This window comes from Cornus florida, unplaced genomic scaffold (genome assembly GCF_030987335.1).
Source record: "Cornus florida cultivar Cherokee Brave unplaced genomic scaffold, ASM3098733v1 CherokeeBrave_3.0.0_Hap2_Chr08, whole genome shotgun sequence".
Classification (NCBI taxonomy): Eukaryota; Viridiplantae; Streptophyta; class Magnoliopsida; order Cornales; family Cornaceae; genus Cornus; species Cornus florida.
Window position 1 is genome coordinate 7507220 of NW_026775578.1, and position 13331 is coordinate 7520550.

At 36.5% G+C, this 13331-nt stretch overlaps 2 protein-coding genes and 1 pseudogene across 2 annotated transcripts; all 3 read right to left on the minus strand.

Annotated features, from left to right (window-relative positions):
- Positions 1-277: 277 nt before the first annotated feature.
- Positions 278-2058, minus strand: LOC132268372 (uncharacterized). Its single transcript, XM_059769228.1, has 2 exons — positions 1029-2058; positions 278-495 (listed from the first exon to the last, which is right to left on the minus strand). The coding sequence occupies exons 1-2, from the start codon at positions 1936-1938 to the stop codon at positions 422-424; spliced, it is 984 nt and encodes a 327-aa protein (XP_059625211.1). The 5' UTR covers positions 1939-2058; the 3' UTR covers positions 278-421.
- Positions 2059-3984: 1926 nt separating this feature from the next.
- LOC132269167 (uncharacterized) lies at positions 3985-9489 on the minus strand. Its single transcript, XM_059770258.1, has 6 exons — positions 9101-9489; positions 7516-7715; positions 5470-5610; positions 5293-5373; positions 4333-4460; positions 3985-4204 (listed from the first exon to the last, which is right to left on the minus strand). Exons 1-6 carry the CDS (start codon positions 9324-9326, stop codon positions 4162-4164), a joined length of 819 nt encoding a protein of 272 aa, XP_059626241.1. The 5' UTR covers positions 9327-9489; the 3' UTR covers positions 3985-4161.
- Positions 9490-10724: 1235 nt separating this feature from the next.
- On the minus strand, positions 10725-13272 carry LOC132269651 (cytochrome P450 CYP82J17-like; annotated as a pseudogene).
- Between the last annotated feature and the right edge of the window lie 59 nt (positions 13273-13331).

Genomic DNA, 13331 nt, shown 5'->3' on the forward strand with positions numbered 1-13331 from the left:
GAATCAAAAAGGGATTTTTATATCGATATCTTCAGCTTCAGCTACAGCTATTATAATCCAAAAGCAGAAGAAATCATGGTGATGTGCTTCAAAGGGTGTAATATGTCCTTGCCTCCAGCATGCTCCACAAACTCAGCCGGTGAAAACGAGCTTCCGTGGCAGTAGCATATGATGCTGACATCTGTTTTTGTGCATCGGCACAATAACCCGATAATGGTTTTGCCATTGGGGCCATTCCCTGTCGTTGAAACGCAGGGCGTGTGCAGCAGAGAAGGGATACCGGAATTACAAGTTTGAGGCTTGCCCTCGTCCCAACTTCCCCCCTTCAATGGAGCAGGGGTTGGGTTTTCACAAGCTGGAATATTGAACTTATGAACCGGATCAGAACCATCAGGTCGGGATAATTCTGATTTGGTGGTTTTTATCCTATTACAAGATGCACTGTGCTCAGATTGGGAGTCGGCAAATGGTTTTTTGTATCACTGCTGCTATCACCTACAAAGATAAAAGTGTATATTAGTTAGTATATACATTCAAGTGTGGTGGATTTGTGTACCCCTTATGCGATGCCCAATTGCACATTTGGGAATTACACTCCATGTGTGTTTGAACTTTGGATGGCCCACCAATAAAACTACACTCAACAGCCTTAATTGAGCTTATGCATTAATGAATTTTTATACTCCCATAAATCAAGTGGACCATTACCGGCAAGGCAGTGTTGTGATGGTACATAAAAGGAAATCTGCACTAATTACCTAAAGTAGACCCTATACCATTTTGAGTGAGGAATGTAGTGCATTATGTGCCTTTACAATATTAGTTATGCAACAATTTATGCAATAATTACATTACATTGTTACGACGCTGTTCCATTGTAACGTAATGCAGGGCCTGGGGTACGGATTTGTGGATGACACAGGTTGTTTTCAATTATGTTGATCATAGGGAGCGTGCATGGAATGTGAACAAAAATTAGAAGAATGCATAAAAATATAAAGCAATTTGAATCAAGGAATTAATAGTACCTCGGAGAGACTTGCTTGGATGATCCAAAACCACAGACAAATTCCTAAGAGGGGACCAATTGGACACCATATTCCCATTTCGGCCATCTTTGCTGCTATTAACCTCGTAATCAAAACATGATGAATCACGACTTGTCCATAAATTGTGACCGGAATTCTGATTCCCCTGATCAGGCCGAAAATTTGGGAAAGTCAATGGCGGAAAAACATCATTGTCATTCTTCTTACCTGCAACGTTGCACAAAGGCAGAGTACTCCAATTGGGCATCGCATAAGGGTACACAAATCCATTACTTAACGGCGGATACGAATACTGAGCCGGAGCAGACGGAGACGATGAAAGCATTGGTGGATTCGAAATGTGAGTCTGATCAAAGGACCCGTTGCGGCTCAATGTGAGATTCAAATCTTTCATCTCTGCACAATCTTCCTTCTTACCTCTCTTACATGCTCGCTCTGCTACAAGAGCCCCATTCTCTCTCACCTTTCTCTCTCTAACCGGATTCTGCAACCATTTTGCTTCTGACAACAACTTGTCGTCGGAAAATTCATTCGTCACCGGATAACCACCGTCCGTTCCTCCGTGAAGTCCGTTTCTCAGCTTCTCTCCTCTCTTATTTCGTCTCTGAATATTCTCATGCTTCGCTTGAGGATTAGCATACTCGGATCCGCTGTCCTGCTCTGACAATGTTGAGAAGCAATGATGTTTTTGGCTAACATTCGTAGACACTGAATTGATTTCCTTGTTGAAATTGAAATGATTTTCGTCTATCAACTTAGATTTTTCTGGTTTTCTGAAACTACCACCAATTGAAAGCCCTAAACTCAGCTCAATCTCATCTTCTTCTTCCACACCAACTCTTGAAACCTCCATCATTTTACCACTAGGGTTTGCCATTGAACAAAACATTTCAAAGCAGAGATTTGAATGTATAAAAGAATACAACTTTATTGAACTTGAAAAGTTTTCTTTTTTTAGGGTTATGTGATGGAACTTGGGAAGGTTGATTTGAATTGAATTTAAGAGTTGTAAACAGATGGTGATGAAAGGAAGGAAACAAATAGAGAGTGGAAGAGAGGGAGGGAATGCCACGTGGAGGAATGGGAGAAGGGGAGAGGGACGGTTGGTGACACGTCAGAGGGTTGATTAAATTTAGGAGAGGTCATGAGCCACTAATGCTTATATAACGGTAATTGTAATCGCCGCTAAGTATGGGTTAATGGCCTGCCTGCATGCGATAAGACCGACACGTGTCATTCGTGTACGGAAGGTCTTCTTTGAAACAGGTGTATCTTCTTCTGATACGTGTGTCTGTGTCTTTTTCTTTTCGAATCTTGAAATTCTCTTTCATTGACGGAGATGACGTAAGCCCATAAAAGAAGTGAGTTGTGAATTGGACACGTAGAAGTGTAGGAAATGGATAGGCATGCGAGGCTGTGTTGTAGCTCATAGAATGCCACCACTTATGGTATGGGCTTTCATGAGTGACAGCTAGGCGGACAAAGTTGTTTTTGTTTTTGTTGCTTTGTTGGATTTGATGCGATGAGCCGACGCCGTATTTGATTGCAGAACGAATGGGACCAATGGGTGTAACATTGATAATGTAATCTAATAAGTATATTGAGAATGTAATATTTATAAGCAAATATGTGCATGTCTGTTATTGTACAATTTCCATTGATTTGACTTAAAAATTCAATTTTTTATTTTATTTTATATAAAAGTCATGTCAAATAAGATTTGGACGGGAGACCAAAATTTTGATGAAGTAGACTTAAAAATTCAATTATATTTATTGCCCAAATATAATTGTTCTCACTTTAAATTAAAGTTGATGACTCACTAAAATGATATATATAGTGATCGTGTTAATATATACATATATATATAATGAATAGTGATAGATGGGCCGATTAATTTGACAGAATATACGTGACAATCCAGGTAAGCAACTTTAATAATTAAAAAAAGAAAAAAAAATAAAAAGAGAAACAATATACGTGTCCCGTAGATTCATATTTCCCAAGCTGTCAAGTTATAGGCTAAGTTCTTCTCTTCTGATAGTTATCAAATCTCTCCCTCTTCATTTCGTCACTTCAAACAATATTTCTTACCATTTTAACTTCAAAAGAGAGAGAAAAAAAAAAAAAAAAAAGAACTTTTAATTTTTAAAGTATATGGTTGCAACTTCATATCATATTTCATATTCATACATTCATATATATATTGTATCATATGTGTAATTTTTTTTTTGGAAGGTAAATATGTGTATTTATTTGTTTGATTATATTATTTTTCATAGTCTATAAAAAAATTTCAAAGAGATATTAGAAAGAGAAATACAATGAGAAAAAGAAAGAAAGGAGAGAGAAGAGATGAGAGAGAAAGAGATGAGAGTGGCCTAGCTCGACAGGTCACGTAGTTTCTGCCAAAGTAATCGGTCAAATGCTTCGATTGAAATATCATTTTTCTATATATATATATATATCGTGATCATGGTCATATAAGATTTGAACACTCACAATTATGTGATATAATCCAGAATTTGTATGAGCAAGGTTAATTTATTTTGATATTCGGACGGGGGATGGACAATTAATTATATTTTTGTGTTGCTTCCAATTCAAATTGGGACTTTGTTTGAAAATTTTCAAACCACTCTCAATTTTTTGATTGCAATCGGTACAAGTATTAAATCCAATTGGAATCCTACTTGATATTATTGTTTATTATTCAAATATTTGTAATATAATATGGTTTACTATCACACACTCGGGTATTATCTCTAAGCCTAAATCAAGTTAATTTGACATATTCAGCTCAATCCATGTCATAACCTAATCGATGAATTAGTTTGTTCTCTGGACCAACACTGCATGATTTGGTTGGTTGGTTGGCTGACGCCCACATTGTCTCAAAATGTATTGTTTCCGAGCAGTTTTATACCGGGAAAAATGCAAAAGATGAATAATATTAACACAACCAGCAAGTTAATGGACACTGTAACATTGACAAGAGAAAGGTAACACATTTTGTTTGAACAAAAGCATGAAAGCTTTTGCTTAATGCCTCTACATGTTAAAGATGAAATGTTCACTGCTACACCTTCTTCCATGGTTCATAATCAGTATTCTACACAGGAGGCAGGCTCACTAGAAGTTGACCATTCAATACACTGCGAATCAGGAGATCGAAACAGGTCAAATTGTTGTGAATTGTGATCTACAGTTAATATATTTGATGGAAGTTGGGAAGGAAGTGAGAGTAACTAGTGTAAATTGAACGATAAAATAAAGGGCTCACCTCTTGACGTAATAGTAACAGAAGTCAGCCAAGATAAATGTTTGAACGATTTCTGAGAGGAGAACCATTGGTAGCCAAAAGTATCCACCTCCAAGCAAGAACAGATAATTACCAGCAGTATCATAAACCTGTGGACATTACACAGAGATATAACAAAAAAAAAAAAACAGATTTTTATGTTTTAAAAAGTAGCTCATTATCTCGATAGTGATGAGAGAGAAAAGGGGGTCATGGAGATGACTCGTAACCAAACATGATGCAAAGAAGGCAGCCCAGCTTTCTTATGTGTGTGTGACTCCATTCTTTAAATACAGAAGAACCTAATCAATACTCATTTCGTTCCCATAAATGTCAATGGGATGCTTCCAAAATGCTGACAACTTAGAAATAAGGTTGGAGGATTTTTCTTTTGGCTGTTCAAATTTATCACTTGTACCAATAAACGCATGATGGTTTCTGTAATTAGTACAATCCAATTGATGGAAGGAAAATAAAATGTCAACCATGGTACTGCTATCAGGGTGGTATTGCAAGAGAACAATTTTAAATCAAAAACCTGGATAACAGTACTACAATCCTCGAAAATTCAGAGCATAAGATATGATATGACTCGAATGTATGGTTTCCTATGTTGCTTTTCAACCAAATTCCTTATGGGATGACTCTATGTTTCTTATAATAAGATACATGACTTGTAATAGAAAATAATGGAAAAAGATAACTCATGTGGCTAGGATAAAGGCAAAGACGACGATGAAGGCCCATTGAATCGAGATTGTCATACACAGTAGCTAGAACCAAATTACTGCAAGCCTTTTCTAATGCTGGGGCCAAGCCATTGCTGCCTTCCCATTATAAGCATTTTCTAGATGGTCCTATATGTGTTTAAGATTATAGTAATTTGTTGATCGAAATTCACACTTCGTCAACATGTGACAGGTTTAGTATATCAAAACTGACCTGAATGATCCAGTGAGCGCATCCCAAGAATCTTGCAACACCCAATGCAAATACATAATGGGCTGTAAATGGTTCAACCATCTGAAAAGACATTTGATTGTAAAGAAGTGAATATTACTACTTGTAAATTTATAAAATACTCATGTGGAAGCATATACAGGTCAACCAGACATAAACCTTAGCATTCTGCATTAGGCGAAGCTGCGGCATAACTGAAACAGATTCCAAGTACACACAAAATGCCCAAAGAATTCGGGTGATGCGTAAATGATGTGTATATGGATGAATAAGTAATGCAAGAGCAGCAGCAGGCACTACCTGTCAAACAGATGGAAAAATGTGATTGCATCATTGAAACTATTGTAATGTTACACGAATCTCCAGAGAGTTAATGGTGCCCAATTATTGGGAAAAAGAACCAACTGATGGACAATATCAACTACTGTATGGTATCATTTCTTGTCAGAAAACAGGAAGTTCAAACCAAAAAACTCTAAACAGCACAATGAGATATTAAAAAAATAAAATACATAGAACAACCACATAGAGTAGAAAGTACTACTACTCCATGCTAATAGGAGGTGCAGAGAGGAGTGGATGTTCATAGATGCCACATACTGAATTAAACACGCAGTTGAATGTATAACCAAACTTTACCTCTTCAAGTATCACTTTTCATAGTCCAGTAATATTAGAAAGTGGCCAAGTATGTCTATTCAACAGTATGGCTTTGAACATATTTTTCTCTCTATTTATATTGTTTACTGGAAATAAAATAATGCTTTGACAAGTATTGCTTAGAAGCATAGGGGAAGACAAAAACTCCCAGTCATATACCTCTTAGATGAGCTTTGTCGGAGATTTCATGCAAGATATAAGAAGCTCAAACAAAGGTAAGTATTTCTGCCTGACCAATAACGTTGACATTATCCTGTTGTGCGACAAGCTCAGATAGCAATTGTGGAGGGTAAAGTTCTGATCTCACTTGACCCACAAACTTACATATGCATTGAGATCTAGTCATAAATAACTAATAAAATAATATAACTGCAAGAGCCACGAAAAATTTATTGTGGTCGAACAAAATCCGGACTACATGGAAACAAGAGAATCCACCATGTACTCGTACCGTAAAGAAATTACAAAGATCACTGATATCTGAATCAATACCCTGAGTCCTGAAACATGAAGCAAGCAAACTTCCCCTTTCAAAACAGCACATTGAGGTTTCCTATTGGGAGAACTGATTTTGTTATAGTGGCAGATTAGATAAATGCCACTTTTGGTTGAAAATCCAGGAGAGGCATCACAATTACTGGGACACTTGTTTGATGGTAGGTAAATGAATTGGAGTCCTTTTAGCATCTAAAGGGTGCACTTGGTGGGTCAGGTTTATTTGAGCACCCACAGTTATGGTTACTCCCTCAATATGTACCAACCTTCTTACCAAAACAACACAGGGCTAATTACCCACAGTTATGGTTACTCCCTCAACATGTACCAACCTGCTTACCAAAACAACACGGCTAATTTTCCAATCCTGTTTACTTGTTAGTGGTTTTCTTTCTCAAAATACAACTTATCTCTTCCTCAAATATCAGGGATCAAATTCCTATAATTTCTCCACATAACTATGCTAATAAAATCTTGGCAATGATTACGTTGTTGTTAAATAAGGTATAACTAATGCTGCTTAGAGTTCAGACATCTCATTCATATCATTGCAGGAAATTTCTAACACATTTAACAAGATGCAAACTTGAGATAAGAAATTCCATGTATTTTAAACCATGTTCTAAAGTGTGTTTTTTTTTGGGAGGGGGAGATGTGTATGCAAAGTCAAAGTTGGCACAAAATAAATAGTAGACTAGACAAAGTTGACAAATTTACAGCATGAATTTTAAGAAGCACACACTATGTGGATAGGCTTCCACTTGGCCTTACTTCATTTGCTGTATGTGAAGAAACAAGTGATTCAAAAACAACTAATTAGCAAGGACCATAGAAAATCATCACGCAAGGTAGACTCATGTACTTGCTTATCAAGCGAAGAGGACAGTGTCTAACATCTTGAAGGCGAGTTCAACTAATCTTGAAGATTCAGATGTATAGAAAGGGAATGCATATTGAATATGCATGACAATCACACAAAGACTAAAAGTTTGCAGACGGATGCAATGTTATGTATTTTACCCAAAGATGAAAAGTGAACAACGTGCTTACCATATAGTATATGCGCAAGTTGTCTAGCTCAGCAATGTAGGTTGACTTTAATTTGAATCTTATCATGTATATAACCCATGCAGTTGAGACAAGTGTTGCAAAATCAAGCACGGTATGAATGTCACCTTCCATGACAAAACTACAGTACAATCTTACAGCTAGGAATGTAGCTGTGAGCTCCTGAGTCTTCAGTGAAAGGCCTAAACAAAGGAAGAGAAATTCAGTTATTGGAATAATTCAGATACATGAAACGTAAGAGCAACGTATTAAAGCGTGCTACATTTTAAAATGCAAACAAAAAACATGAATTATTTGATTTAGTATAACCCGCCCAAATATTCATGCCTGTTGTCACGAGGAAAGTTGAAATTAGTACACTTACTGGAAACGTATACAATTAAATTTAACAAATTTATGGATAAAATTATGAACTATAAAAATACGACTTAAAATTAAAAAGAAATTTATGGAGAAAATTATGATACGTAAAAATATGCCTCAAAATAAAAAAGAAGAAGAAGACAAAGTAGTGAACTACTTTCACCGCAAGGTTTCAAATTCTTATAGCAATGTTCCCAAACTTATTGAAATTAAAGACTTCTCGTCTCATTCATCCAAAAAGTCGAAAAACTCCATTTTGTGGCAATCATCAACCCACTAAGAGATCATTGAATCAATAGTAATGAGCCCCATTTTGAAGAGGCTAATATATGTAACATTACGGAACTAATACTCGGCATGGGTATTCAATTACCAAGAGTAAAAACTGAAATTTCATCTCCACATCAATATGTTTAACCAAAGCATTCATAACAAAACCATCATCCATTGGAGCTTTTTGTTTCAAGATGATGTTTTTCCTCTCATTTGTCTTGTTAATCTGTGGAAGACTATTATACTAATTTACCTGTTTCCACGTATAATCTTTTTAGAGTTAGCAAGTCATATAAAGGTCGTGTTCATTAAATACCATCATCACCATCATCACCATCACCAGCAACATCCCTGCCTTAATCCCATATTAATGGGGTCGGCCACATGAATTCTCTCTCCAATCTTTTCTATTGCATGCCATTTCCCCTACTATGTATAACTTATAAAAATCATTTTTAATAACCTCATCCCACCCTCTCTGTCTCTTACCTTCTATTACAAATAGGTGGGTTTTCCATGCTACACCAAGGCGTCACTATTGCCATTAACCCTAAATTTCTAATTAAATAAAAATTATAAATTAACTTACGTTGCATTAGGAAGCATGGAAAAGGCCTTTAGAATTGGAATTTGAGCAAATTTAGTTTATATACTAATTTTTCTCTAATTCCAATTCCAAGGTGCCCCCGGTTATACATGCTTACACTAATTTTTCTCTAATTCCAATTTCAGGGCTTGAATTCCAGGTTACCAAACATAAATTTCCTCCTTTTCAATTTCAAGGCGGGGGTGGAATACTGGGAAATTGGGAATAATGCAAAAATGTATCCTTTGATTGGTGTGATTAATGCACAAATTAAAATCAAGATTATAAGGAACATAAAATAAATAAATAAAAGGTATAAAGATAGGAAAGCATATGTAGATATACCAGAACAAGTGTTCTGAGCGGCGAGCTTGTAGATCAAGACCACGATGCCAGCAACATGAATGGCTTCAGAGGCAACGAAGAAGTGGTTGTGATTTTTGACAAGAAGTTTGAGAGCCACCAGCGAACAGAGCACAGTCGTAACGGCTAAGAAGGTCTTCACCTTCATGGACTGCCTCCGTACCCATGCGAATAGCTTGTTCACAGGCGACCCCCTTCTCCGTCCCATCACTTCTTCTCCTCCTTCCCCTTCTCCGATCAATCAATTTAGAGAGAGAAACGTGTGTGTATTATATATGGAGAGAGAGATTTCTTTTTTCGGTAGAACGGGCGCAAAGTGGAGACGGAGAGAGCCAATTGGGAGGTATTTCAGTTGATGGTGTGATTATGAACGTATTTAATAATTCTTCCATTTTTCATTCAAATATAATAACTTGTTTCTAAAACCAACGGATTTGATACGGAAATTAATGGTCCGTGATTTTGACATATTCTTCAACATTTGACTCTTTTAATGAATTTTTTGAAGCGTTCAAAGGTAAATGAAAAATGAAGGAATTATTATGTGACCGGAAGATGTTATGCAATAAATAAATAAAAAATATTTGAATAAATATGACATAATTAAGTTATGGTAAATTTTTTAAAATTGAAGAATTGAAATTGAAACTTGTAAAAAAAAAAAATTAAAAAAATAGTTTAAAGTTACAAAAAAAATAAATTATTTTATTTTTTTCAATTACACAAATTTTAATTTGAAGATTAGTATGTTATGCTATACAGAATTGAAATTTTAAAATTTATGAAATTGAAGAAAAATAATTCAGAAAATTGAATTAAATTTTTTTTTCCAATTCCACCAATTTCAATTGTGAGATTCCAATTCCATACTAACACAACCTTAACATAATCAATGACACATTTTGTAAATAATTCTGTAGATATGCCTCTAAGTTTAGATTAATTACACTAGTGATAAATACAAGTCCTTAAATTAGATAAGTCTTTCATTAGTGTTTTAGGTCTAATTCACCAACTCAAATATTATTCTTAAAAAAATAATAAAAAGGCATATACTAGTTCACACATGATTAATTATTATAACTCTAAAATATTGTGGCAGACCACTTTTGATCATAGCAAAAGAGCCGTGATTGTCAAAAGTTTTAGTGCTGCAAAATTTTCATTCGACTTATATATAGGTCTCTTCACTGATTTGGTTGTCCTAACTAGCAAATACTTGGCTACCAACAATGTCACCTTCTGTTATAGACTCAGGACTAACTTAGCTATCGATTCTATATCTATTGTCCACCAACCTTCCCCAATTGTTCGAGTTGATGTAACTGCTGTTCGAGTTGATGTAACTGCTTGAAATTGTGTATGTATAAATTTTTCAGCCTTTCGGCTATTATTTGGAAATTACTGCTGACTAATCGTAACTCTTAAACATAGAAATCGTTGCAATCATGTCTTCATATTAAGTTTAAACTAATATATTACATGCATTACACACATACCAAAACCTTTTCATATTCTTCATAAATATAACAAGAGTCTTGTGGTTTTATTAGGAACGGAACATAAAAGTCTTATGGTCTATCTCTATTTCTGCTCACAACAAACGCTATATGCTGCATGCATGGAGTTTAATTTTTTCATAAAATGTAGATGGAAGGCGCGGGGTGATGACAACTTCTAGTGGGGTTGCCTTAAGCATGGTAGTGCCTAAGCCTTCAGTCATGTCCACAGGTTCACCATTTGGTGTAGTGAAGTTGAACCCTTGGAGCAATCGAGCCAGTGTCAAGTGTGTCACTTGCGTGGCAAATGTGATCCCGGGGCAAGATCGCCTACCGGAGCCAGATGGGGTGTACTCAAAATGCTGACCACCAAAATCTACCTCTTCGTGGCTCGTCAGGAACCTTACCGTATGAATTTGTCAAGGTCCATCCACACACGAGGATCTCGGTGCAGCTTCCACAGATTTACTAGCAAACGAGTGTTCTTAGGAATGTGATAGCCACCCAACAGTCTTCCCTGGCCTCGTGTGATACTGATAAGGGAGCTGCAGGGTATAGACGCAAAGTTTCTTTGACAATTGCTTGGAGGTGGACTAAGTTCTTGATGTCAGATTCTTCTACCCATCTCTCTGTGCCAACTTTGGAGTCTATCTCTTCTTGGGCATGCTTCAAAGCATGGTTATAGTTCAATAAGAGAGACAAGAGCCATGTCAAGGTAACAGATGTGGTGTCCGAGCCTCCTAAGATGAGGACCTGCAGGGCAAGATTAATGTTAGAACATAATAAGAAGAGGATCATATTTTGCAAATACATCAACACAATTATAATTTCTCTTTTGATGTAAATTTATACAACACACAAACACCAATCAAAAGCAAAGAAACCTGCTTCACAACTATTTGGGGATGGCTTCTATGGATCAAATACTATTTTATATGGCAGTGTTAACAGGTAACCTCATAGTCCTGTGCCAAAATAAGAAAAAAGATTTGAAAATTTTGGTTAGGAATGAAATGAAACTGAGTCAGAGTCAACACTTGCCTGGAATTCTTCAGTTCTTTGCCTCAAAGGTTCAAACTTGCCTACAGAATAATAGAGGGACTATGACACTTGAACACTAGGGGAAATCAATGAATAAATAGAATTGCAACCAGATCTTGTCCTAAAATTTTCATCTGAATAATTAGTTAAGTTGAACTTTTGAATTCTTGCTAGGATTTACCTTTTCCTATGATCGGTGAAGCCAACAGTTCTTTTTCAAATGAATATGTTATAAATTTGGGCTAAGGTGTTTTTTTATGAATATGTTAGGATTTACCTTTCTACATATTATAAAATTTTGTGAACATGAATTTAAAGACATACCAATATTGTTGCCTTGATGACACAGTTTGTTTTGTATGGCCATAAACGAATTCATCATCAATTATAGAGAGCATCACATCTATGAAGTCCTGCTCATCACCCCTCACTCACAATTCCCAAAAATGATGATACATGATAACTTTATATTTTTCTTAGTTATTTTAGTATTAGAGTGGACGTGTTCAATATGCTTGTGCATAGTGTTCACGTGTATCATATTGATTTAAGTTCTGTAGATGTACTTGAACCCAACTCTCAAAGATAGAATCCAATTCTTTTCCAATTCTCTTCATGGTCTTCAAATCTCCTCCCATATGATCAAAATCCATCTTAGCAATGGAAATGGAATCACATCTGACAATACAAAAACCCCATTTACATACATAAATTCCTTTATAACTCTTTTGAATCGCCTTGTCTCTTCATCATCCGCGCTCTCAGAATATCTCTTACCTGCAATCATCTTCACAACAATATTCAAAGTAAATTGTTCAAGTCATTCACTAATCACCCCCCTGTTTCTCTTCTTGGCAAGCAAGTACAACTCTTTAATGCTAGTGTTCAATTCCAAGACTTGGACATGCCTGAGCGTGTCAAATCTGCGACTTGACAGCAACGGGAGGAGTGCTATTCTGCGCATGTCACGCCAGAATGGCCCGTAAGGCATGAACACGAAGCTTGCATAGTTCTAGCCAACGTACTTGCCAGCGCTATTAGCAAGCCGTGAGGCCAAGGCTCTGTCATTAGTGGTGAAACACTCTTTGACAACTTCCCAACTGCTCACCACGAGTGCACGGTGCACCCCGAGCCGGATTGTGAAGATGGGCCCGTATCGGTCGACCATGGCTCCGAGGATCCGAACCACCGAGGTCTTGAACCACCGGATTGTGACCAATTGAACTGGCGAGCTTCTCTTCCGTTCAAACCGGTGTAGTTCAGTCCCGCGCACTTCTCTTCAGTTCGGTTTTTTGTGTTTCAGTCCGGCTGACTTGAGTTCGGTTTCCTGATAATGTGTTTTTATTGATCATATATGCACACACTCATGTGGGTTTGACCGGTCAAAAGCAAAGGCAGAACTTGCTTATATTGTTTCGGTGCTCTGTTTATCTAATTGATTGGGTGATGAAGAAAGGAGCATTGTGGGGAGCAAGAAGTGATTCACCCAGGGAGTGTGATTATTGTTCAATAAGATAGACAAGCGCCATGTCAAGGTAACAGATGTGTGGAGCCTCCTAAGATGAGTACCTGCAGGGCAAGTTTAATGTTAGAACATAATAAGAAGAGGGTCATATTTTGCAAATACATCAACACAATTATATATTTATCTTTTGATGTAAATGTACACACAC

What these genes read in the sequence shown, in the direction of transcription:
- LOC132269167 (XM_059770258.1), bottom strand. Translation starts at nt 9,326, where the DNA reads ATGGGACGGAGAAGGGGGTCGCCTGTGAACAAGCTATTCGCATGGGTA. An exon ending in ACTTGCGCATATACTATATG is followed by an intron (nt 5,611 to 7,515) that starts GTAAGCACGTTG and finishes TCTGTTTGACAG; the next exon opens with GTAGTGCCTGCTGCTGCTCT. An exon ending in GCCTAATGCAGAATGCTAAG is followed by an intron (nt 5,374 to 5,469) that starts GTTTATGTCTGG and finishes ATGTCTTTTCAG; the next exon opens with ATGGTTGAACCATTTACAGC.
- LOC132268372 (XM_059769228.1), bottom strand. Translation starts at nt 1,938, where the DNA reads ATGTTTTGTTCAATGGCAAACCCTAGTGGTAAAATGATGGAGGTTTCA. An exon ending in TCCAAGCAAGTCTCTCCGAG is followed by an intron (nt 496 to 1,028) that starts GTACTATTAATT and finishes TTATCTTTGTAG; the next exon opens with GTGATAGCAGCAGTGATACA.